The sequence below is a fragment of the Mauremys mutica genome, chromosome 6 (genome assembly GCF_020497125.1).
Source record: "Mauremys mutica isolate MM-2020 ecotype Southern chromosome 6, ASM2049712v1, whole genome shotgun sequence".
Taxonomy (NCBI): domain Eukaryota; kingdom Metazoa; phylum Chordata; order Testudines; family Geoemydidae; genus Mauremys; species Mauremys mutica.
This window is the reverse complement of record NC_059077.1, coordinates 83,521,466-83,546,102: the sequence shown is the minus strand read 5'-3', so window position 1 is coordinate 83,546,102 and position 24,637 is coordinate 83,521,466. Positions and strand designations below refer to the sequence as shown.

The 24,637-nt window shown below is 45.9% G+C and overlaps 1 protein-coding gene across 1 annotated transcript in view; it reads left to right on the top strand.

Moving 5' to 3' along the window:
* LRRC2 (leucine rich repeat containing 2) overlaps positions 1-24,637 on the top strand; it is an 86,916-nt gene that overhangs the window by 38,125 nt on the left and 24,154 nt on the right. The window contains exon 4 of the mRNA XM_045020345.1: positions 4,832-4,968. Within this exon, the coding sequence (XP_044876280.1) occupies positions 4,832-4,968 (137 nt within the window). The remainder of the gene's footprint in view (positions 1-4,831; positions 4,969-24,637) is intronic.

Below are 24,637 nucleotides of genomic sequence, written 5' to 3'. Positions count from 1 at the left end.
TAAAAGAAATATCCCCTGGTGGACGTATCTGGCTCTACTCTCCTTTTAAATAATAGGAAGATCTGGCTGGGTGGGAGTAGAAAAACTTTATCAAATAGAAAAAATTTGCTGCATTTCTTAAAAGTGATTAGACTCTGAATTCCTCTAACCTTCTCCAGATGTTAATCTGACAGCTAGATCCCTTCCACTGAGAATGCTTTCTCCCTGGTTTCCACACACTTTGTATTGGACTTTGTGATCTCCATTGTCCCAGAAGAATACAACTGTTTTGGTGGTCCACAGAGAGATTTGAATTGGTATTCCATTTATCTGTTCAGAAAAAAATCATAGTTAGATAAAGTTTATATGGAGCCTTGATCCATCAAATTCCCTCCTCTCAAAACAAACAAAACCAAAACCCCACATCTGCCCTCTCCTCACCACAGAGATTTCTTCCCACCACTCCTTGTACCTCTCTGACTCCTTGAACTTCCTCCTCAGTCCTCACAAATGGTCTTTTACTCATAGTTCTTTTCCCCCAGGTGGAATCTGTTTCCATCCTCCCAACCCACATGGACTTCCTCATCTTCCCCTTCCACATATTCTGCTAGAAAGGGACTTCTAGGTTCTCTTTGACTCACTGCCATATCCGTAACCCTCTGATCCTAGATCCCCATCCCAAAGATAATATCTCAATCTGTCCATGAAAAATTTTAGATGTGGATACGTAGAAACTGGACAAAGAACAAAATGTCACTAACCAAGGTCACTTTGTTAAATAATAATAATGATAATTTAAAAAAATGATAGTACTTTCTGAAGCACCACCCACAACCCCAAGCTTTGCCTATTTGTTATGCCACAATCTGATGCCAAAGTAGATTGTTCAAAAAATCATAGTCTCTCTCTTTTTCTGGGATGCTTTGATTAGAAGTGAAATAATGAACAATGTTGACATTTAAATTGTCATCAGTAAGCTACAGAGTTTATACCCCTTGAAATGAAACAAGGCCGAATCACTGGTGTACCAGAGAGGATGAGGAAAAGAGACAATTTACCATTTAATGGACCAAAAGAAACTCGTGTCCAGCTAATTCGGCTTGATTATTTAGGACCAATGCAAACACCTGCTTTGCAGGTTTCTGTAGGCTTATACGGGTGGAAAAACATTGGTGAAGAATATTGTCCTTAGGTGATAAAAACTACTTTATAATTTTGTCTGCTCTCTTAGCCATCCCCTTAGAAGCTCTAATGGAGGCTTGTCTACCTCTTCAAGTGGCATGGCAATCACTATTGTGCTGCTTTGCATATTAAAAATTAAAAGTTATAGGGTTTAATTACGGGGTTTAATTTTTTAAATAATGAGTTTAAAAAATCACAATGAGAATAAATGGTATCTTATGCAACAACTGTGATGGCATAGCAGGTTCTAATTAAAAATAAAATATTCTTAGACATGAAATTGCCAGGGAAACTATGGGTTTCATTACTGCTTTAACTGCCTCTGCTTGGAAAATACAAGAAGATGTTAGCTGTTTAATGCTCTAATTTATATTTTTTATGGAATGGAAAACTCAGTGCACTAGCCTCATAAAGAGAAGTCAACCACAAAGCTGTACCAGCAGCAAGTTTATTATTGTGGGGTTTTTTTAATTGTGAATTTATGCTTGAGCACCATCTGAATATAGTGTTGACACATGTGGGGCCAAATCCTGATCCATTCCATGCAGCCAAAAAAGGGGGAGTACCCTTATAGGACTACATAAACGGGTTGCATTTCAGGCTGATCAGTCTTAGGGGCGGGGGTGGGCCTGGTACATAAGGTCTGGTTTTAGAGGGAAGGAGATACAAATACCGCAGGCATGTCCCTCTCATCCTGCTCAGGCTATTCCAGTAGGACAATTTTGTTAAGATTTCTCACTGTTGCTATCACCAGTTCAGCTTCACAAGAGGTAATGCTGCATTCTGCAGATCTACCCTGATCATGGTTAGACAACAAAGGGCTTAAAACACCAATGGTCCTCTGAATCCTGGTGTATGTTAACACTCCATCCGCCAGTGGAGCAGAAATGGTAGTAGGGATGGCGAGAAATTTTAGCAAAAATTTCCTGGCAGGGACCAAATTCTCCTCTGGTCTAAATGATTCCAACTCCTATTAACTTCAATGGGAGTTACTCCTGTTTAAAGCCAGGAAGTAATTGGGTCCACGTTGAAAGAAATCTTTCCCATCAGACTTGATGTGTTCTTCCTCCACATATTTACAGCTCAGTGATTTATTTTTGCTATAACAAGGTGATAAATTGATGTAAGATAGGCTAAATATACAAATAATACCTTCATTTCTCTAAATCATGTTACATTCGATAGGTTAACATTATATTTTGATGCACTTGTAAATAGGATAAGCGGTTCACACATTAACAGCCTAACTACTGCTATTATCCTCTTGCACCAGCCAAATGAATCTTTTTTGATAATACTACACTGCCAAATCTATGTCTATTGTAGTCTAAAGGCTAATTCTTCTCTTGCCAGTTTAACTGAAACACCACTTAAGAGGAAAAAGGGAAAACAATAATTTCTTATGTGCACAGAGCTTAAATACTTACTCAGTTCTTTGTGAGGCAAAGCTTCACTGAAGGCAACGGGAGTTTTCCCTGAGTAAAAGAACTTAAATAAAAACTAAAGTCTACGTCATGCCTCTTAGCTCAGTGAATCTGCCTCAGATGCCACAGAATAAGGGTGGGGGCTTCTACTTCCATAGAACCATCCTAGGCCCTGTCCTTTGGAAGGTTCACTGTGGATATGGGGCTCGGTAGCTGGGGAGAATGTAGGCCAGGGCAAGCTGACATGGAGGCAGGCATATCATCCTCCCCTGCAATCTGTAGAGGCTCCCCTTGTAGAGCTTCCTCCATATGGGGACCCTCCACCTTCACCCCCACTGCTGCCTAGCACCAGAGCTGGATTAACTCTCCTGTGGGCCGGGGCTATTAGATTTTGTGGGGCCCCCGTATACAAGTCTTTTTCCTAATTTAAAACAAAATGATCACAATTGTGGCATTGAGGCTACTAATGCTATACTAAACTTGCCTTTTAATTAATATAAAGTAATTCTGTGGTTACATTTCAGTCTTAAAACATGTAGAATGTAGTTACATTCATTCAAAATAGCCTACTTCTTCCCTTAGCACAGCTGTTATATTAGTTTGGGTGCAGGAGGGGGCTCCAGGTTGGGGTGCAGGAGAGGGTGAGGGGTGCAGGCTCTGGGAGGGAGTTTGGTGCAGGAGGGGATTCTGACCTGGGGCAGGGGGTTGGGTTGCAGGAGCGGGTATGAGGTGCAGGCTCTAGCTGGGAGGCGCTTACCACAGGCGGTTCTCAGCCGGCAGCGCAGCAGAGCTCAGGCAGGCTGCCTGCATGCCATGGCCCCATGCCACTCTCAGAAGCAGCCAGCTGCAGGCATGTCTCTGCGGCCCCTGATGGGGCATGGGGGAAGGAGGCTCCATGCACTGCCCCTGCTCCCAGCACCATCCCTGCAGCTCCCATTGGCCAGGAATCCCCTGGCCCCACTGCCTAGGAGCCACTGCCAGAGGGATGTGCCGATTGCTTTCAGGAGCTGCCCGAGGTAAGCACCGCCCAGCCGGAGTCTGCACCCCTCATGCCCTCCTGCATCCAACCCCCATCCCCCAGCCCAGAGACCATACCCCACACCTCCCTCTGGGAGGGAATTTGGGTGCAGGAGAGGGTGCGGGATGCGGGCTCTGGGAGGGAGTTTGGGTGCGGGGTGTGGGTTCTGTGCTGGGGCATGGGGGTTGGGTACAGGAAGGGGTGAGGGATGTGGGCTGCGGCTGGGTGGTGCTTACTTTGGGTGGTTCCTGAAAGCGACCGGCACATCCCTCTGGCAGCAGCTCCTAAGCAGGGGGGCCAGGGGGGTTCTGTGTGCTGCCCCTGCCCACAGACACTGCCCCCACAGCTCCCATTGGCCTCAGTTCCCAGCCAATGGGAGCTGCAGAGTTGGCTCTTGGGGCAGAGGCAGTCCGTGGAGACTCCTTGCCCCCCTCACCCAAGGGCCACAGGGATACTGGCCACTTCTGAGAGCGGCGCAGAGCCGGTGCAGGTAGGTAGCCTGTTCCCCAGTGTGCTGGGAGGGAGAGGAGTTGAGGAAGGGAGGGGAGGTGTTTCTCAGTGGGGTCCACGGACCCCCTGGAGTACCCTCAGGGCCCCAGTTTGAGAAATGCTGCCCTAAGATATCATCAGTGCCTAAGATCCAGCTGACAAGGAGCATAGCTTTCAATAAAGCAAATAATGTAATAACTGTACATTCTCCTTGTCTTTCATATCAGATATGAGCACCAAAGTCATCAAGATTACATAAAAGAGTGTATAATGCTTGATACTTGCCAGATGCAATTCTTGATGTCCTCCAATAAGTTTGGTGGCAGGAGAAATCAATGATGATAAAGGCCATGCCAATAGTCACAGCACTTTCCAGCCAAAAGGCAAACTCTTTATTCCTTTTTAGCAGTAACTGAGGGCCTAATTCTGCACATGATCCAGTTCCTATTGAAGTCAATAGGAGTTTTGCCATTAATACCAATAGAAGCATGATCAGACCTTTTGTGAGATGCTGGGTCCTTTAAACTCCCACGGAACTCATTGGGAGTTGAGGGCATTCCATACCTTGAAGGACTGGGCCCATCGTGACTTCAGTGATGTTTTGAACAATATTTATGTCTGAATACTTTTTTTTTTTTAACTAACTGGCACATAGAGTGGCTGTTCCTTTGCTAACCTGAATAGACTTTTGATTCCTTTGTGCTTCTGCCCTACTGATTTTAGCTTTTTATTTTAACAGGTTGTTTAAAACAACTGAAAGAACTCAATGTGAGTTTTAATAATTTGAAGAGCATCCCTCCAGAATTGGGAAACTGTGAGAATCTGGAAAAACTGGATTTGGCTGGAAATATAGAACTTACAGAGCTCCCGTTTGAAGTAAGATCTCTAACTGCATTTCTTGTATCTGATTTATTTGGGCTGTTAGATATTTCACCACATGCAGCATAAACAGAGATTCTTACAAACTGATTTCACACACCATCATATACTTCAACAATACAGTTTTAGTAGCAATGTCATTGAAAATATCTTAGAACAGACAGAACAGAGCAGGACAGAGCGTCTGAGTGTCACTTGACAAATGGCTAAATCCTGCTCACATTTGCTCTAGTGCATAAGGCTGGGAAAGGGGCCAAAAGGGATTTTGTATAATGTGGCTAAGGGAAGGCTGCTGAAGGCTTCCTGCCATGAAACACAATTGTGTGTTGACAGCTTTATCCATGAAATGCCCCAAGTTGCAACCCCATGTATATGGAGTGATGGTTTATTAAAGGAACACGGTGCTGTCCCAAGCCAATAATGCTGTATGCTTCCATGAGCAGCAAAAAATGGTTGGCAGAAATGTAGATGCTTACATGACTCCTGAGGATCAGTAAGCTCTACTTACTACATTGTGATGGTCCATGGAGAGACACCCAGCCCTGCAACAGCAGTATATCCCTTATGTTGGATGTGTGGTTGTCTACTCACTGCATACACACCCAACAGGTGTTTGCTATTTAAGGCAGCAATTTGGTCCAAAACGTCTATGGTGAAATTAAATAAAGTTCCTAATTTCATTTTTAATCTAGAAATTTCCTGCATTTTGCCAATGTCACCATCACTTCCATAAACCTAGACATTTTTTAAACTTCTTGGTTCTGCTATAGGTCAGATGTTTGGGTGGAAAGTAGGTGTTCAGTAGTGTAGTAAGGAGAAACTGAAGTGCACACAAGCCTGTCTCCCAGAGCCTCATGTCACAAGCAAACATTGCATATGGACATAAGTTATAGTATCAGGCCAGCCAGCAAATCCCATGTGTGCCTGTCTCTCTGTCTTTATAATCTTTATCCCTGTGGTTAGGGTATGGGGATGTTGGGGATCTAAATTTGAATCCCCATTCCAGAACTCAGATCTCCCCCACAACCCAGATGAGTGCTCTAACCACCAGGCTGTAGGCTATTCTGAGGTGGCTGCAGTCAGTGTCTCCTATTGAAGATGTTCCACTTTATGTAGCTACATAAATATTCATTGGGCCAGAGAGAGAAAGTGGCTAATGCACTCGCTTGTGGGGTAGGATACATGGATTTAAATCTTCTCTGTCTGATTCAGATATACAGATAAATAGGCTATTTGCCTGGAAAAATTTAAATTTTAAACCACAGTTTTTTAAAGTAGTAACATTATACTTCATAATGTAGTATGTGTCTGACATCTCATTGTTAGATGGGCATAAGATGGTAACTAGGGTGACCAGATGTCCCAATTTTTATAGGGACAGCCCCAATATCCGGGGCTTTGTCTTATATAGGTTCCTATTACCCTCACCCCGTCCCTGTTTTTCACACTTGCTGTCTGGTCACCCTAATGATAACTGGCAATAATTGCTTCTTCATGAATGAAAACTATTGAAATAACTTGAATTGTGTTTGGAACCTGAGAGAGACAGAGAAAGAGAAAGATTTTGAAATGCTTATAATACCTGAAAGAGATGAACATATTTACTTCTGAAAATTACCAATTGGGTGAAATGAGTGATTCACAAGAGAAACATCACAACCTCCAGTATGACTAGAGAGTACTCTGTGTGTGTGTGTGTGTGTGTGTACAGAAAAATTACCCACAAAAGTATTTTTTATTAATACATTGTCATTTGGAAAGTTCAACTTTTATTTGACTTTCAAAATCCTTAAAAAAATCTTCCTTGGAAGGTTACAGAAATGTGCAACTTGAAGAAAGCAGGTAATATTCTCTACTGTAAAACTTGCTTGAGAGAAATAATGGCAAACTTCAACACAGCAGAAATGATCAAAATCTAATTTTACCTTGGTATTGTACATAGAATAATGGCCAGGGAGAACCAGATAAAATATATGATGATAGATTCAGGGAGATTGATAACATGCCTGTAATTCAGTCAAGAGTTTCTGACGGTGCCATAAAAAGTTTATGAGATCATCAGAACTCTGAGACTGAATTACATCTTCAGTAATCAGTCTCCCTACTCTCTTTCTATCCATTTTCTTTATGACAGCTGTAGAATATATAGAAGTTTTTGAGCTTTTAAAGCAATTTATTGAGGAATTTTATAAGAAGAGAATTCTGGATTTTTAAACAGATACAGAAAGAAAATATTACAAACTGACTGAATTAGAGGGGAAAAATTCAGTTGTGTGTGTCACATAATACCTGCTACCACTTTCTACATAATAGTGGCAAAAGCGTTGTCTGATAGTGGCAAACATTCAGTCTGATCCACCTGCAATTCCATGTACAAATCATGCACTTGCACCCCCAAACACCCATTTGACAACCAGCTGTCCAGTCTGTGGGCACACCCACTGTGTTCTGGGACTGCAATTTGTGTTCATGCATTTTTGCAGGTGCACCAGTTGCTCCTGTTTTTAACATTTCGTCCACAATGACAAAGGATGTGCATAGGCCCCAGAATTTGCATGTCAGCTATATATGAAGTCAACAAATAACTGCTATATGTCAGGAATTTTCTGTAGTTTTTTATGAGGTCAAATACTGAGAGGTGCTGAGCACCTGCAACTCACATTTACTTCAGTGTAAGTTCTAGCTGCTAGCAGATGTGCAGCACCTTTAAAGATAAGGACCATTAACAATATATGATGACTTAGGTTTTTTACATTTCATTTAGCTCTGTGTATGGTATAGTATACCTTAGAAATCATATCTAGTTAAGTCTTTTTTTCACAGAACAGCTCTGCTTGTAGTCAAATAAACTGCCGTGTGAATGTTGATATCATTCTGGACTTTTATATCATTATTCCATACCAAACAATATCTTCCCAAAGCCCCCCAAAAGTCTATGTTAAAAGAACATTATGGTTGCAAACTCAAGAACTCAAAAGTTAGGAAATACAAGAATTAACACACACTTAATTCTGCCCCCTTTTCCAGATGCATTATGATACAAACCTTAACTACTTGAGCTTATACTTTTTTTCCCCACAGGTAACTTGTGCTTCGAGCACTTTACTAGTGCAGGAATACTGGCATACTATCCTGGCCAATCGCTTGTAGTGTGCGTGCAGATGCCACTATGAATGAAACTAGCTAGCTTGGTACAGGACAGATTTGCTGGTATAGCTGTATCTACATTAGGGGCTTCCGTAACTTGGCACCCTGTGTCAGTCAGGGATTACACCTCTTCACACCCCTGACTGACATAGCTCTGCTGACAGAAGTTTGTAGCATAGACCTGGGGCCAGCGTCAATAAGGACTGCTTTGTGTGAGTTAGAGTTGGTAGGATCATGTGTCTCTCCTTCTCTATCCTCGCTAATGGGCAAGTCCTCACAAAGTATCATAGATTCATTGTCTTCTATGGAGCTGTGACAATTGAAACCAGCTGGTGATCTGCCCTATGATGTCTTCTTTCCCTCAAAATCATGTTCTCTTCACATTTGGATGTATCTGGACTAGAAAGAAAGATTTGTTTATTTATTTACTTTACAAACACCCCCCCCCAACATTTTGCTAACACATTTTAATTAACACATTTTAAAGGTCTCATGTAGAAAGCACAAATTATATTTTAATATGTCTTATTTGGTTCAGGTGAAACCAAGCTAAGACTACGAGCTAAATTTTTTTAAAATGTTTTTATTCTAATCTAGACATACTTTTTGTATGCATATACAACAAAGTGGAAACAGCTTGAATCCTAATGTCTGAAGCTCTGGGAGTCAAGTGACAATGACTTGAAATCCCAGCACTTCAGACCCTAGATTTCAAGTCATTTTAACTCAGCTCTGTACACACACACAGTGGGGCAGAAAACAATGCAGGGTGGAGGGGTAATTTTTGCCATATGCCTTTAAAACAAGCAAAGAAAATCTTCTTCTTCTTCGAGTGATTGCTCCTATGCATTCCAGTTAGGTGTGCGCGCCGCGCGTGCACGGCTCTTCGGAAGATTTTTACCCTAGCAACTCCGGCGGGCCGGCTGGGCGCCCCCTGGAGTGGCGCCGCTATAGCGCAGGATATATACCCCAGCCGGCCCGTCCGCTCCTCAGTTCCTTCTTTCCGCCCGTGACAGCTGTTGGAACAGTGGAGCACAGCTTAGCTGACCTCCACTTCCCTAGCTACTCGTAGTTTTCTCTCGTTCTGTTTATAGTTGTAGTTAACTCTGTTTGTTTGTAGAATAGTATAGTGTATTTATTTTACAGGGGTTCGGGGTTTATCCCCTTCCCCATACCCGGTGCCGGGTCCGTTGCCCGGTCCACAGCGTGTTCTAATGCTCGGCCCGGCCACAAGCCGCTGCCGACAAGAGATCTTCTCCTAAGTGCCTCGAGGGATCTTACCTCCCAGATAAGTGCCGCATTTGTGAGGCCCTTAATCAGTGTTCAAAGGGGAGCGGGGCTTTCATTTTAAACAGCTCCTGAGGGAGGCAGCTCTTGCTCCTCCGCTCTCGGCGCCGAGCGCTAGTTAGTTTTCACGGCGCGCTCCCTCGGCACCGGATCGCCGGTACCGCCAAGGCCTCCTGGCACCACCGTCGCTACCGATGTACCCTCGGCATGGACCCCTCTCCTGGAGGATGAAGAGTTACTCCGGCCAGGCAAGAGCCGTCGAGTCCGGTGCTGGAAAGCTCCCCGGTACGCACCGTGGTCGAGCTCGCCTGGAAGCTGCGTCCGAGCCGCCTGCTCCGCAGCCGAGCGCTATGTTCAGTCGGATCGCCCGGCACCGATGTCTGCCGCGGCACCGACAATATCCTCACCTTTCACTCCGGCCAGGCAAGAGCCGTCGAGTCCGGTGCTGGAAAGCTCCCCGGTACGGACCGTGGTCGAGCTCGTTCTGAAGCTGCGTCCGAGCCGCCTGCTCCGCAGCCGAGCGCTATGCTCCGTCGGATCGCCCGGCCCGGTGTCGGCCGCGGCACCGACACTATCCGCACCTTTCACTCCGGCCAAGCAAGAGCCGTCGAGTCCGGTGCTGGAAAGCTCCCCGGTATGGACCGTGGTCGAGCTCGCTCTGAAGCTGCGTCTGAGCCGCCTGCTCCGCAGCCGAGCGCTATGATCCATCGGATCGCCCGGCACCAATGTCGGCCGCGGCACCGACAATATCCGCACCGTTAACTCCGGCCAGGCAAGAGCCATCGAGTCAGGTACTAGAAAGCTCCCCGGTACGCACCGTGGTCGAGCTCGCCCGGAAGCTGCGTCCGAGCCGCCTGCTCCGCAGCCGAGCGCGATGCTCAGTCGGATCGCCCGGCACCGATGTCTGCCGCGACACCGACAGTATCCACACCGTTAGCTCCGGCCAGGCAAGAGCCGTTGAGTCCGGTGCTGGTAAGCTCCCTGGTACGGACCGTGGTCGAGCTCGCTAGGATGCTGCGTCCGAGCCGCCTGCTCCGCAGCCGAGCGCTATGTTCAGTGGGACCGCCCGGCACCGATGTCTGCCGCGGCACCGTCAATGTCCGCACCGATAACTCCGACCAGGCAGGAGCCGTCGAGTCCGTTGCCGGAAAGCTCCCCGGTACGGGCCGTGCTCGAGCTCGCCCTGAAGCTGCGTCCGAGCCGCCTGCTCCGCAGCCGAGCGCTATGCTCCGTCGGATCGTCCGGTACCGATCTCTACCGCGGCACCGACAATGCCCGCACCATTAACTCTGGCCAGGCAAAAGCCGTCGAGTCCGGTGCTGGAACGCTCCCCGGTACGGGCCGTGGTCGAGCTCGCTATGAAGCTGCATCCGTGGTGCCAGTTAGGGTCGAGCTCACTATTCCCTCCTCGCCGGAGACAGTGTCCACGGCAAGGGGGCTGATTGCAACGACAGCATCTGCGCTGCCTCAACCCCCGGCACCGCCGGTGGGGGTTACATAGTTGATGGGCAAGCCTGCCTTGATCAAACCACCCTACCTCGGCACCGCGGAGTGGCACCGTTCAGGGTCGCGGTCCCGCAGATGTTCTCAGTCCCGTCACCGATCTAGGTCTCGGCACCGTTCTCCATGTTGGTATCAATAGTGCTCGCGGCACCGGTCAGCATTCTGATCCCTGGTCCGGGACACTCAGCACCGATCAAGCCCCAGGCACCGGGACGCTCGTAGCCACTCCTGATAATCGAGCCTCGCACCCTCGGTCGACCGCCCGGCACAGCTTCGGTGGCGGGTCCCGTTCTCGGTACCGGTCTGTCTACCGGTACCGATCCCCGGTGCCGCATCGAGCGACGTCAGTTACAGACGGAGACTCTACCAAGAGCTTTCAGCTCCTCCAGGGCCATCCAGCCACGCATCAGTGTCGTCCCGTGCGGACACTTCATATGCGTAGCACTCTGTTTTCCGATGTGCCCTCCAGAGTCTTCCAGGAGACCTATCAGTGGTCATTCTGGACGCCTTGCGTGTACTTCCGCGCCAGAGGCGTACCGGTGATCCCATCTCGCTCCGTGCCCTCGGAGCTCCGGGTGCCAGAGGTGACAATTAGTCGTCCCCGTCCGACCGGTACAGAGCAACCCCCGGTTCGGCACCGAGCTCCCAGATCCCACAGGATCAGGAGGTCGTCCAGGAGCTCGAGCCCACACAGGACCCACTTGTCCCTGGCCTTTCTTCTTCCTCCTCCCCAGATGAGGCGGGGGCAGGAACATACCCCTCCGGCCCTCCTATAATCGAAATGTGACCAGCCCCTAAATCCAAAGAGGCTGGGCGTGTGGTCTTACTGGGCCGTAAGATGTACCCGGAGGGGGCCCTGCAACTTCGTGTAGCGAACCAGCAAGCCCTGCTTATCCGCTACTGTGGGTAGCAGTGGGCAAATTTACAGAGTCGCTTCTTCGGAACTCCCGTCAAGAGTTCGATGCCCTCCTGCAGCAAAGGACGGAGCTGGAGAGAGCTTCTCTCCAGGCCTCGTTGGGCGCAGCTGACTCCGCTGCCATGACCCTGGCCTCGGGTGTTGCCACGTGGCGCGTTTCATGGCTCCAGTTGTCGAGCCTTCCCTCGCAGCTGCGGCACGCGATACAGGTCTTGCCCTTCAATGGCACAGGCCTGTTCTCTGAAAACACTGGCCCTAGGCTGCAGACCCTATAGGGCAGCAGGGTCACTTTGCTCTCTCTCTCTCTCTCTCTCTCTCGGCATGCACACGCCGGTGATTCAGCGCCGACGTTTCCGTCCCCAACCTCCGCTCTTGCCCTGCGCCTTGACAAAGTCAGGACTTGGCCAGCGGGCGTGGCTTACACGGTCGTGGCCATCAATCCGCACCCCAAAGGAGCCGAAATTAGGGTCCTTCTGACCACCAATGGGGCAAAAGCCTACCCATCCTCACCCCTCCTAAGGACCCCTCTCACGAGCGATTCCTCTGGCAAGAGGTGCGGACGCTCCTCTTCATCGGAGCTATACAGGAGGTACCTAAGGGCGAAACCTAATCCCCTAGGCGAAGGGATGTCTCAGACCTACCCTAGACCTGCGGGAACTCAACAAGTCACGATGCAGAGTTCCGCATGGTACCCAGGGCGACCGTCATCCCATCCTGGGATCCCGGAGACTGGTACGCCGCCCTCGATATGAAGGGCGCGTGTTTTCACGTCGCCATTTCTCTTCCACACAGAAGGTACCCTCGGTTTGGGGCCTACCCATCGTTATTCCCAGTATACGGCCCTCCCGGTTGGCCTCTATACAGCCCAGGGGTATTCAAAGTGCATGGCTGTAGTCGCCGCCTTTCTTCGCTACCGTCGCATACACGTTCCCCGTATCTAGGCGTGTGGCTCCTTCATAGAACCACCGGGCCCAAAGTACCAGTCATGTGGGCATCGACACGAACCTATTCCTGTGTCCAGTCCTGATGATCAATAGTAAAATCCACTCTGATTCCCCTACAGGGAAGGGAATTCATTGGGGCTGTCCTGGACTCCAGACTCGCACTTGCCTAGGTTTCCTGAGTCACATGGCTGTCTACACGTTTGCAACCAAACATGCCAGGCTTCGCCTCTGTTCACTTCAATCATGGCTCACCTGGGTGTGCCACCCGGGCAGAGATGGCATACTCGTGGTCGGCTCGTTCCCCCCGAGCAGCCTAGGCTCCCTCGACCGGGACTCAGCGTCCTCCCTGGTGTATCCAGCGATGCTGTTCCATTCACCCCTCGGGGTCCCTCACGTCCTCCCTGGTGTATCCAGCGATGCTGTTCCATTCACCCCTCGGGGTCCCTCACGACAGACACCCCATCTCTCGGCTGGGTGCTCACCTGGGTCAGTTTCGCACTCACGGCCTTCGGTCGGCTCAAGAGCGGGCCTTACACGTCAATGTCCGAGAGCTGAGAGCAGTCTGCCTTGCATACCAGGCGTTTCAGCTGGCGGATCATCTTAGCAGATCCTTCCTGTCTCACAAGTGGTAGTTTCCTCCCGTCTTTATCTATTCTGTTTTCCAGAAGTGGGTCTTTCCCCGCATAGCCCTCGCTCTCGCGAGAACGGAAAGAGAGAGAGAAATTCTCCTCGTTCCAAGGCCTCTCCCCAGGCTTGGTCTTGGAGGATTTTCCTGAGGCCGCGGATCAGCCATCTATCGTACGCTTTCCACTGTCCCCGCCGGTTCACAAGGTCCTACTCAAACTCCGCAGGGACAGAGCGCCCCTGATCGGGATCGCTCCAGTGTAACCTGGGCAGCCCTGGCACACCATGTTGCTACACCTGTCGGTAGCAACCCTCTTGGAACAGACCCCATGACGTGGAATCACGGCAACCTTCACCACCCGGTCTTGTAATCCCTGCACCTCACAGCAGGACTCCTGTGTGGCTAAACTGATCCGAGTTACGTTGTTCGACCTCGGTTCTACGGGATTCTCCGGGGTGGTAGAAAACCGTCCATTCGGTTGAAGTATCTGGCCGAGTGGAAGCGTTTCCCATGCTGCTCCGAAACGCGCAAGGTTTCTCCCGCCGAGCTCCCGCTCCATTCCATCTGGTTCCTCAGGGCTTGGAGCGTTTATACCCCGCCACCCCCCAGTGGGGCCCCGCCATAAACCTGGCTCTTCAATCTGGTTCTAACCAGTTTTATGACTGCCCTATTCGAGCCACTGTCAACAGGCTCGTTGATATAACTGTCCTGCAAGTCAGTTTCCGGTAGCCTTTCCTGCGGCCACACGAGTCTCCGAGCTTCAGACTCTCACAATAGGCCCAAGGTATACTGTGTTCCTCAAGGACAAGGGCAGTTATTACCACGTCCGACCTGCCTGCCTCCCTAAGGAGGTGTCGGCCTTTTATATCTACCAGGATACCTTCCTTCCGGTCTTCTTTACGAAGCCACTCTCTTTGCAAGGAGAGCAACGGTTGCCCTCCTTCGACATCTGTAGGGCATCCGCAATCTATATCTTGCGGACAGAGCCCTCTCGTAACGCCCCCACAACCTTCATCGTACCGGCATACCGGATGAAGGGCATACCTGTCTCCTCCTAGAGGACTTCATCTTCAATGACGTTGTGCATCTGCACCTCTTCTGTTTTGGCCCATGTTCCATAGAGCCACCTTGCTGCACATTCCGCCAGGGCTCATGCTTCTCAGCTGCCTTCCTGGCTCGCATACCCTTTAGGGGGATGTGTTGTGCACCTACCTGGTCCTCGGTCCACACCTTTGCCTCATTGGTCCCGGAGTCCAGAGCTGTTGCAGCTTCTGGCTTAGCGGTTGCGTTCTGCAACATCTAACTCCGACCCCACCGCCTATGTAAGGCTTGGGAATCACCTAACTGGAATGCATAGGAGCAATCACTCGAAGAAGAAAAGACGGTTACTCACCGTAGTAACTGTTGTTCTTCGAGATGTGTTGCTCCTATCCATTCCAGACCCGCCCTCCTTCCCCACTGTTGGAGTAGCCGGCAAGAAGGAACTGAGGAGCGGACGGGCCGGCTGGGGTATATATCCTGCGCTATAGCGGCGCCACTCCAGGGGGCGCCCAGCCGGCCCGCCGGAGTTGCTAGGGTAAAAATCTTCCGAAGAGCCGTGCACGCGCGGCGCGCACACCTAACTGGAATGGATAGGAGCAACACATCTCGAAGAACAACAGTTACTACGGTGAGTAACCGTCTTTTCCAAAAGCTATGGCATCTCTGATTGCATGTCACAGACACTCCCTAGGTAGTTGGCTATCTGTATTATTTCATAACAGTGTTCTTTACTGGGATAACAAAGATACATTGTGGTTAAGACACAGAACCGAAAGTCTGGAGATTGAGATTCCGTCACAAATTTCTTATATTACCTTGAACAAGTCGTTTGTGCTCAGGTGTTTGTGCCTCAGTTTCCTCATATGTGAAATGGGAATTATAATACTCACCTACATTGCAGGGGGATTGTAAAGATAAATTAATTAATGACCACAATGAACTCTGAGACTCTAAGAAGGAATGCACTATACAGACCTAATTCTTCTCTCATTGACACTTTTGTCAATCAGGAGTAACTCTATTGAAGTCTATGGAGTAAAATGTGAATGAGAGAAGAATCTATTCTTCTAACTAACTATTGAGTCTAGATGCTGTTGATATGTTGTTACAAATTGTGCAATTAATTTGTTTTCTTAGGAATTATAGATAAGACTGTAAATTAAATACATGCCATAGTGTGCATTCATATATTTGGGCACGTAGAAAAACTGATCTGACTTCAATCCTAAGTGTACTGCTTTCAAAAGGTGATGCTTTCAACTATTATGTTCCTGCATCACACAATCACCATTTCCAATGCTGCAACAGCTCTTTTTAAGTACTCTTTCTGTGCTGGTATTTCATAGTGATACCTGCACTACATGGAAGGGCCAGATCTCTGGTCAGTTCAAACTCCCTTGCCTTTGAGGCATTCCTATTACTTATTTTATTTATTTTAATTAACTCAGTCCATCTCTGATAGGAAATATTAAGCAGCTACTTTGTTCGAGAAAATCAAATTTCAAAAAGGTTAATGGAGGGTGCAGCATGGTGTTCTGAACTTCTTATGCAGTGAATAGTGTATGCTGCTGTTAGGGGGGTTCCCAGCAAGTTACTTGGACGTCCCTTTGTGCAGCCTGAACAATGCAGAGTGAGTGAAATGGGGTAGAGAATCTGCTCCTGCTCCAGCATATGAATATTTTGTCAGAGAAGAGCATCCTAAAATATCATGAGAGGGAGTGAAAAGAATGTGTGTGTATATATATAATATATTGAACACCTTGAATAAATTAACCAAAATTAGTAAATTTAGCTCTAAGCATCATAAGGAATCATAGTGTGGTTTGTTTAACATGTGGTGTAACACTTCTGCAGAGTGAGCATGTGTGTGCATGCGTGTGTGTGTGTGTGTGCATGCACCTCTGTGTTTTCATGTGCATGCATATGCGTTTTAAATGTATTACTTAATATCCGGCCTCCAAAGTTCAGAGGCCTGGGAGATCATGTTTTCTTTTTGGCATGCCATAATCTCAGTGTAACAGGTGGTAATCTTGTTTTGCATTATTGCTGCACAGATGGGTTCAAATAAACTGGAAACACTGGTCAACAGTTTCCCAGAGGCCTCCTTACTTTAATCACCCAGAAAGGAAAAAGGATCACCTTTCCTTTTAACTTCACCTTCCTGTTATATTTCTTCTGGAGCAGCCATATTACTAGCCTGTTCACTGTTTACAAGATGCAAGACCTTTATCTTGTTACAGGAGTTTTGCCTGAGTAAGGAGTGAAGTATTGGATCATAAGTAAAAAATGAACTTTATTACTGCCCAAATCATTTGAGTTTGGTTTGTTCATGCACAGGTTCAGAACCACAAAACTGTGTGCATTGGCTATTACTTCAGTGAGGAGGTAGCAAGTCAGTGGCAAAAGGCCTACTGTGGGTAAAATCCAGCTTCTACTGAAATCTGTTGCGATGGGACCAGCATTTCACAGTGTATGTTTTGCAGTTTAAGAAAGGTACAGTTGCTTAGCCTTGCTGACTTTCTGTTTGAGAGAATTTTATCTTGCTTTGGTTGTTCGTTCAATGCACATACTCGCCTGCAAAGATTAAAGCTTTTTGGATGGCAAATCCACCTAACGCTCATGCCAAGTTTCACACTATCGTAGCATTTGCCAAAATGCTGTCAGTCTAAGGTAAGGAACAGCTGCTTTGTGAAACTGGCATAAGATATAATACCAGACATTAGCAGGAGTGTGTGAAAATCGAAAGGGGGTGGGTGCAAAGGTGTTAGGTATCGGAGGAGATAGACAAAGGCATTAGCACTGCATGAGTTCTTATAAATGTTTTGAAAAGATAAGAGAGTAAAGAAGGACATGCAAATGTGTTAGGAAACAGGACTATGTAGTTAGACAAAGGAATGTTTGCATCAGTTGATGTAGTTCTTGACCATGTGATTCAAAAATCTTATAATTAATATAACATCACTTCAAAGACATTGCATTCTCTACCAGAGCAGGTCATTTGCCAATAATAGCTCTGCCTTGTTAGAGAACTGATCCCTGTATACCTTTGTATTGTGATACCAGTGACCTTTACCTTCCACTTGAATTTTAAACAAAAGTAGCATCTCCTTCTACAAGCAGAGTTTAAATGACACCAAAACCCTTGTATAAACAAAGGATTATTAGTGGTGACCAAATTCTACCAAAAACTGAGCAAAGGGGAATTATGTGAACATTAGAATGTCACTAATTCATTATAAAAATGTGGATTTAATTTTAAAAAGCTTTTGTTCTCTGTAAATGAGGGGTGGGGGTTTTCAATAGTGTTCAGCATTGGCCCAACCCTGCTGTCTTTTAAAGTCAAAAGTTAAACTTTGTTACAGGAGTTTTGCCTGAGTAAGGAGTGAAGTATTGAATCATAAGTAAAAAATGAACAATTCAGTAGCAGGAAAAGTTAAACCAGCTTTGAGTGCTTGTGAAAATCCTACCCTCAAATGTTATCTAGTCACATAAGGTAGAAAATCAGAGCCAGATTCTGCCTGATCCATAAATAGGTGTACAGTGGTGGGAGAGGGAATGCAGAACTTTCCCTTATTTGCATGGCCTGCATAAAGAGAGCACACAGGGACTGCTTTCTCTGTCTCTTTCTTCCCCTGGGGATGTACAGCATCTCAAGGGGATGAAGAGGGTTAGGGAAAAAGCAAGTCACTTCTCCACAGTGGCCCACAGAGTGAAACTAGTGAAGTGAAAAGGATAGCATAACTGGTTCCTGATCATGTCTGGAGTTTCTGGGCAATACCAAATATTAAATAGGAAATGTATTAAATTAATTACTGAGTACATTCATCTCAGTTATCAGCTAATTACAGCTAGTTACATGATTACAAGGTAAATTTTTATAGCTGTCAGCAACATTTAATACTGTTAACCATGAATTTCTGTATATCCTCAACAGACTCTTGTGAGGGTGGACCGGAAGATGGGATCAGTGCTATCAGTCAGCAGATGGTGCAAAGTGTCAGTGGTTGCAGATGGTGCACTGTGGGCTTGAATTCTTTCAGCTGAGCCTGGGGCTTGCTGGGTATGCCCAGTTAATGAGCCTAGTTGGGCTATGGCAGAATTGCCTGATTTGCTGGCCTGACCTGTTGTCTGGAAGGAGCCATCAGGTGTGCATTTAAGCTCAGCAGTAGTGGTGGCAGGCTGCTGGAAACTTAATGCTTATTCCTGCCACTGCAATCGCTTCTGTGTCGCCTTGTTCCCAGTCTCTTTCCTGCCTTATTTCTGACTAGCTTCAGCCCTGCTGCCTTGCTCCAGCTATGACTCCTGATTGCTGGCAGTGGCTTTGAACTTTGGCTCTGTTTGTGGCCTCTGTGATGCTTTGGAGTTTCACCTAGAGCATTAAGGGTTCTGTCATTGCCTGCCCTGGAGCCCTGGGTACTTCTGTCTGCGTGGCTTTGGCTCTGACACTAGCAACCTGCTTACAATACAATGTCCTCACTCTGGCTTCCATCAGCCTGGTTACTCCTTGCAGAGTGACAGCAACAGCCTTTCCAGTCCCAAGTCAGTCCAAAACCACCTCCCTTGCAGTGTCCAGTCCCTCTCACTGGATACTCAGAAATTATTACGTTCACTGTCTCCAAAGAGACAGAACTCACATCAGCCTGTTAGTTTAGCTGAGGATTTCATCCTTCAGTTTCATACACAGAACTGAGATGGTTTTGTAATAAAACAAGAATGTTTATTAACAAAGAACAGAAATTTGAATGACAATAAGTAAGAATAGAAGACACAGATATGGTTACAGTGAAACAAAACAAAACAAAACACACTTTTTTGTGGCTAAAACAACTTCAGCAAGTTACAATCTTTGTCTAAGCAGGTTTCTCACCTATAGTCAGTTCCAGCTACTCTTGGTTTTCAGGCCAAGAGGATCCACTCTTCATGAGCTCAAGGGGTGCTGCTTCCCCTTTGTCACCCAGATGATGGATGACAAAATGGCTTTTTTTTTGACTTTGCTTATATTTCCCAAAATCTATTGTCTCTGTTTCAAGGGCCAGAAAGCTTCCTGGGAGTGCAGGCTCCATCCCCTGTCATGATCATTAAGCGGTCTTCTCCCTCTTAAGCTTGATGGCTTAGTTTAACTTGCATGTAGATGTGCTTTTCATTGTCCTCCTGAAGTATTACCTGTCTACACTGGAGACACTGGAAAACAGGCAAAACAATGTTCTTTGTCTTGGATAGGCTGGTTTTATACAATGCTTGCTAAACACCTTTTAAGAACATATTTTCAACACAGATCTAAAATTCTTTATACACCGCTGGTACATACATCACACAATAATATTCATGACCAATGTGTTATCAGTTTGCGTATCACAGAATCATAGAAGATTAGGGTTGGAAGAGACCTCAGGAGGTCATCCAGTCTAACTCCCTGCTCAAAACAGGACCAACCTCAACTAAATCATATGACACCTCACTAAATATGACACCTCACATGACACCTTTTAGATACAGATTATATCAACAGTGTGTTGAGGCAATGAGTATGTCACGCTCAGGGGCGGCTCCAGACCCCAGCACGCCAAGCGCGTGCTTGGGGCGGCATGCCGCAGGGGGCGCTCTGCCGGTCGCCGGTCGAGCGGCAGCCGGCTCCGGTGGACCTCCCGCAGGCGTCCCTGCGGAGGGTCCGCTGGTCCCGCGGCTTCGGTGGAGCATCCGCAGGCACGCCTGCGGGAGGTCCACTGGAGCCGCGGGACCAGGGGACCCTCTGCAGGCACGTCTGCGGGAGGTCCACCGGAGCCGCGGGACCGGTGACCAGCAGAGCGCCCCCCCGCAGCGTGCCGCCGTGCTTGGGGCGGTGAAATGGCTAGAGCCGCCCCTGGTCACGCTTGATGTGAGTTATGGTTTGATGTGCCCTCTGCCAGTTGGTAATGAAAGGCTCTCAGCCTCTGACTGCCTCTGATCTGACCTCCAGGCCTGACTGCCCATGTCCCAGTTCGAGACACACAGCTCCATATTATTTTTCCATTTTACCTGGATGATGCCATGTCTGTACTTTTTCAGTATCAGGCAAAGATTGGGACTTAAAGGTGAACAAGTTGGCTGATGCTGAGCCTACATATAATGGAAGTGATGTTAGTGGCTTGGTGGAAGTAGATTGAAGACATAGTAGAGTGGTTACTGCTCCTGTTGTTGAAGAGGTTTGTCATAAGAACATAAGAATGTCCATACTGGGTCAGACCAATGGTCCATCTAGCCCAGTAATGCCAGATGGGTCAAAGGGAATGAACAGAACAAGGCAATTATCAAGTGTCCATGCACTGTGCAAGAGTTTTACAACTGTGGGAGAGTCTAAGGAGGCATTGTTTGCTAAAAGTGAAGGCTTCTGTCTATGTCTGATTAGGTGGATGTTGTGAACTTTTCTTTTCCATCTATGTATTGGTTGTTTGCTCCAACCTCCTTCTGCCTCATTTCCTCATTGTCTCTCTGTGGCCAGCTTCATTCTCCCTTTCCCTCTTTATGTTCCCCTCAATCCTTATATCTTTTCCTCTCCTCTCAGAACCTAGCAGGAGACACCCAGTACCTCTCAGAGCTGGGCCCTGTAATATATCAGAAGTGACATGGAAAGGACAATGAATCTCATATTATGAAATTAATGGCTGGTAAATTTAGAACAAATGTAAAGAAATGCTTCTTCATACAGCCGATAGGCAGCCTATGAAATTCACTGCTGCAGCATGCCAATGAGCCAGTTATTGTGGCTGAATATTAGAAAGTCCTGGATAATTTTATGGACAATATCATTTATAGTTATGCAGGCTATGATAAGGCTAATTAAATCTTATTCTTCAGGTTATAAGCAGATCACTTCAGGGATAAAGGAAGATTTTTGTCACCATGTAAAGCATTGCAAAATTGATGTTGAATATTTTTGTTTTATTGGTTTTTTTCCCCTTTCTCTGACATATCCGGTATTGGCCACTGCTAGAGGTAGTCGGCTGGACTGGGATATGGACTGATCTGATATTGCTAATCCTATGTTGCAATGCTTTTACTAGAATGAATTAGTAGTTAGATATTTGGAGGGTCAGATGTGTGTGTCTTAGCCCGTGTTCCATCAGTTGTGCTTTTGTTGCAGTTGTTGTTTCAGTTCTGGGGCAGGAAAAGGGTCAAAGAAAGTCTTATTCCCTGAAACTACTTTTAATATAGCTGAAAGATTTTCATCCTCAGAAGCTGGCACCAAGACCTCAGAATATTACGTAATACAAAATGGCTAGATGAAAAGATGGCTAGAGGCAATGAAAAAAATTACAGGAACTCGATTGAAGGACCTACTATTGCAGTTAAGAACAAATGGAGTCCAGGAGCTAGAGTACAACTTTAAAAAACGAGGTTCTTAGAGAACAAATCACCTTAATGTTTCCCAGTGATCATACAACACTATCAAAACAGATCTTGAAAGTTGTACAGGCTGTTAAAAATAACTTGGGAAGCAGAGTGGTCTGAATGGATGTGTCATAGGACTGAGAATCAGGAAACCTGGGTTTTATGAAGAGATTCTTATTCTATTTGTATAGCACCTAGCACAATGGGACCTGGATCTCAGTTGGGGGGCTTTATGTGCTACTGTAAGAGAAAAAAAATATTTTATTAAGGATCAGATTTCAAAAGAGCTCAGCACCCAATGGCTCCCGGTCAGACACCTAAATTAAGTGGACAGATTTTCAAAAGTATTGCAATGCCATTGAGATGCCAACTTCTGAGGATGAAAACAATGGGGATCACTGGGGGCGGCAGACTCTTCTGAAAATGAGAGTTGCACATTTTCAAAAATCTGAGCTTGATTGTAGAAGCTGAACACTTTTGAAAATCTGGCTCTAAATTTAAGAGCAGGGGGCATCAACATTAATTTGGTGCTGTTGACTGTAAGAAGCATAGGGGATCCATAAATTGTCTAGAACTACTGCTTTAATGCAGTGATGTCATCTTATAAGACGATAAATAGCAAACAATCAATTACGTACATTTTTAATTTCCCGAGTTTCCATTGACTGTGGCACAACATTTTAAAATTGTATAAAGGAAGCTTGTGCATCTTCTGTGAAGGAAGCCATAATCTGGTCCCTCCTGACTGCTCTCCAGCTTTGCTGCAGAAAGGAATGCATTCATGGGAAATCAAAGAGGAGTCAGTGCTTTGAAATGTGATTTTTGTTTTCTTAGGCCTCAGTCCAGTACATCACTTAAGCACATGCTTAATTTTAATGGAAGCAGTCCTATTGCAGTTAGCAAATGCTTTGCTGATTCAAGGTCTTATTTCTTGGCAGATTCTACACTGAATGCTAATCATATCTATATCTTCACCCCAGAAGAGACTTCAAAGATTTTGGTCCAAATGAATTGATGAATTAGTAAGAAATTCAGAATTTAGATACATAGGATTATTATCCAGATCAGATAAGTCATTCATTTAGTTCAATATCCTATCTGACTGTGGCTTCTAACAAATTCCTCAAAAGGTTGTGTTCCTATCATGGATTATAATGGAATAACCAGCCCCTTGGAGAAATTTTTTCCTAGCCCCAGACAGGTAGTGGTTGACTTATGTCCTGAAGCATGAAGGTTTATATCCCTTATTTTTCTATCCTATCTAATGTACCTGTGAATGTTTTCATTATCTGTATAAATGTCAAATCCTCTTCAGAATCCTGCTACGCTCTTAGACTCAGTAATACACTTATAAAGTTTGTGGACAATACCAAGCTGGGAGGGGTTGCAAGTGCTTTGGAGGATAGGATTATAATTCAAAATGATCTGGACAAACTGGAGAAATGGTCTGAAGTAAATAGGATGAAATTCAATAAGGACCAATGCAAAGTACTCCACTTAGGAAGGAACACTCAGTTGAACACATACAAAATGGGAAATGACTGCCTAGGAAGGAGTACTGTGGATCTGGGGGTCATAGTGGACCATAAGCTAAATATGAGTCAACTGTGTAACACTGTTGCAAAAAAAACCAATCAGTCTGGGATGTATTAGCAAGAGTGTTGTAAGCAAGATATGAGAAGTTATTCTTCCTCTCTACTCCACGCTGATTATGACTCAGCTGGAGTATTGTGTCCAGTTCTGGAAAGATGTGCGCATTTCAGGAAAGATGTGGACAAATTGGAGAAAGTAGAGAGGAGAGCAACAAAAATGATTAAAAGTCTAGAAAACATGATCTATGAGGGAAGATTGGGTTTGTTTAGTCTGGAAAAGAGAAGCCTGAGAGGGGACATCATAACAGATTTCAAGTACGTAGAAGGTTGTTACAAGGAGGGGGGAGAAAAATTGTTCTTCTTAACCACTGAGGGTAGGACAAGAAGCCATGGACTTAAATGGGCAGCAAGGGAGCAAGGTTTAAATTGGACATCAGGAAAAACTTCCTAACTGTCAGAGTGGTTAAGCACGGGAATAAATTGCCTAGGGAGGTTGTGGAATGTCCATCATTGGAGATTTTTAAGAGCAGGTTAGACAAACAGCTATCAGGGATGGTCTAGATAATACTTAGTCCTGCCATGAGGACAGGGGACTGGACTAGATGACTTCTCAAGATCCCTTCCAGTCCTATGATTCTATATCAATGAGTTCCATAGGTTAATTATGTAAAGAAAACTATTTCCTTTTATCAGTTTAAATTTATTGCTTTTTGGATTCATTGGAATCCTTCTTGTTCTTATGGTTATAAGGGAATATATATAGGAGCAGCTGATTTACCATTTCTCTATTGTTCATTGTTCTGAAAATTTCTTTTTTATTCATCAGCTCTTTAAACTAAAGTGTTACCGTCTTTCCAATTTTTCTTCAGCTTGACTGAGATCTTTGGGTATTACTGCAATGCAAATATTCAGTAAAGATGATAGAGAAAATTTCTTTCCATTCCTCTGATCGTTTTTGTTGTTCATCCCTGGACCCCTTCTATTTTTGCTGTATCTGTCTTGGAGACAGAGTGACCGGACATGAACATAGTATTGCAGGTCAAGGTGTGCTATTGATATATATAGTGACACTATAATAATTTCACTGTTCTAATATATCCCACTCCTTATGTATTAAAGTAGTATTTTCTTTGACCACCAGTGTACATTGAACAGAAGTTTTCATTCACCTAAATAATTATCTTTCCATCCCTCCTGGGTTCCAGTTAATTTAGTAATCGACAATGTGCATGTTAGTAATTGA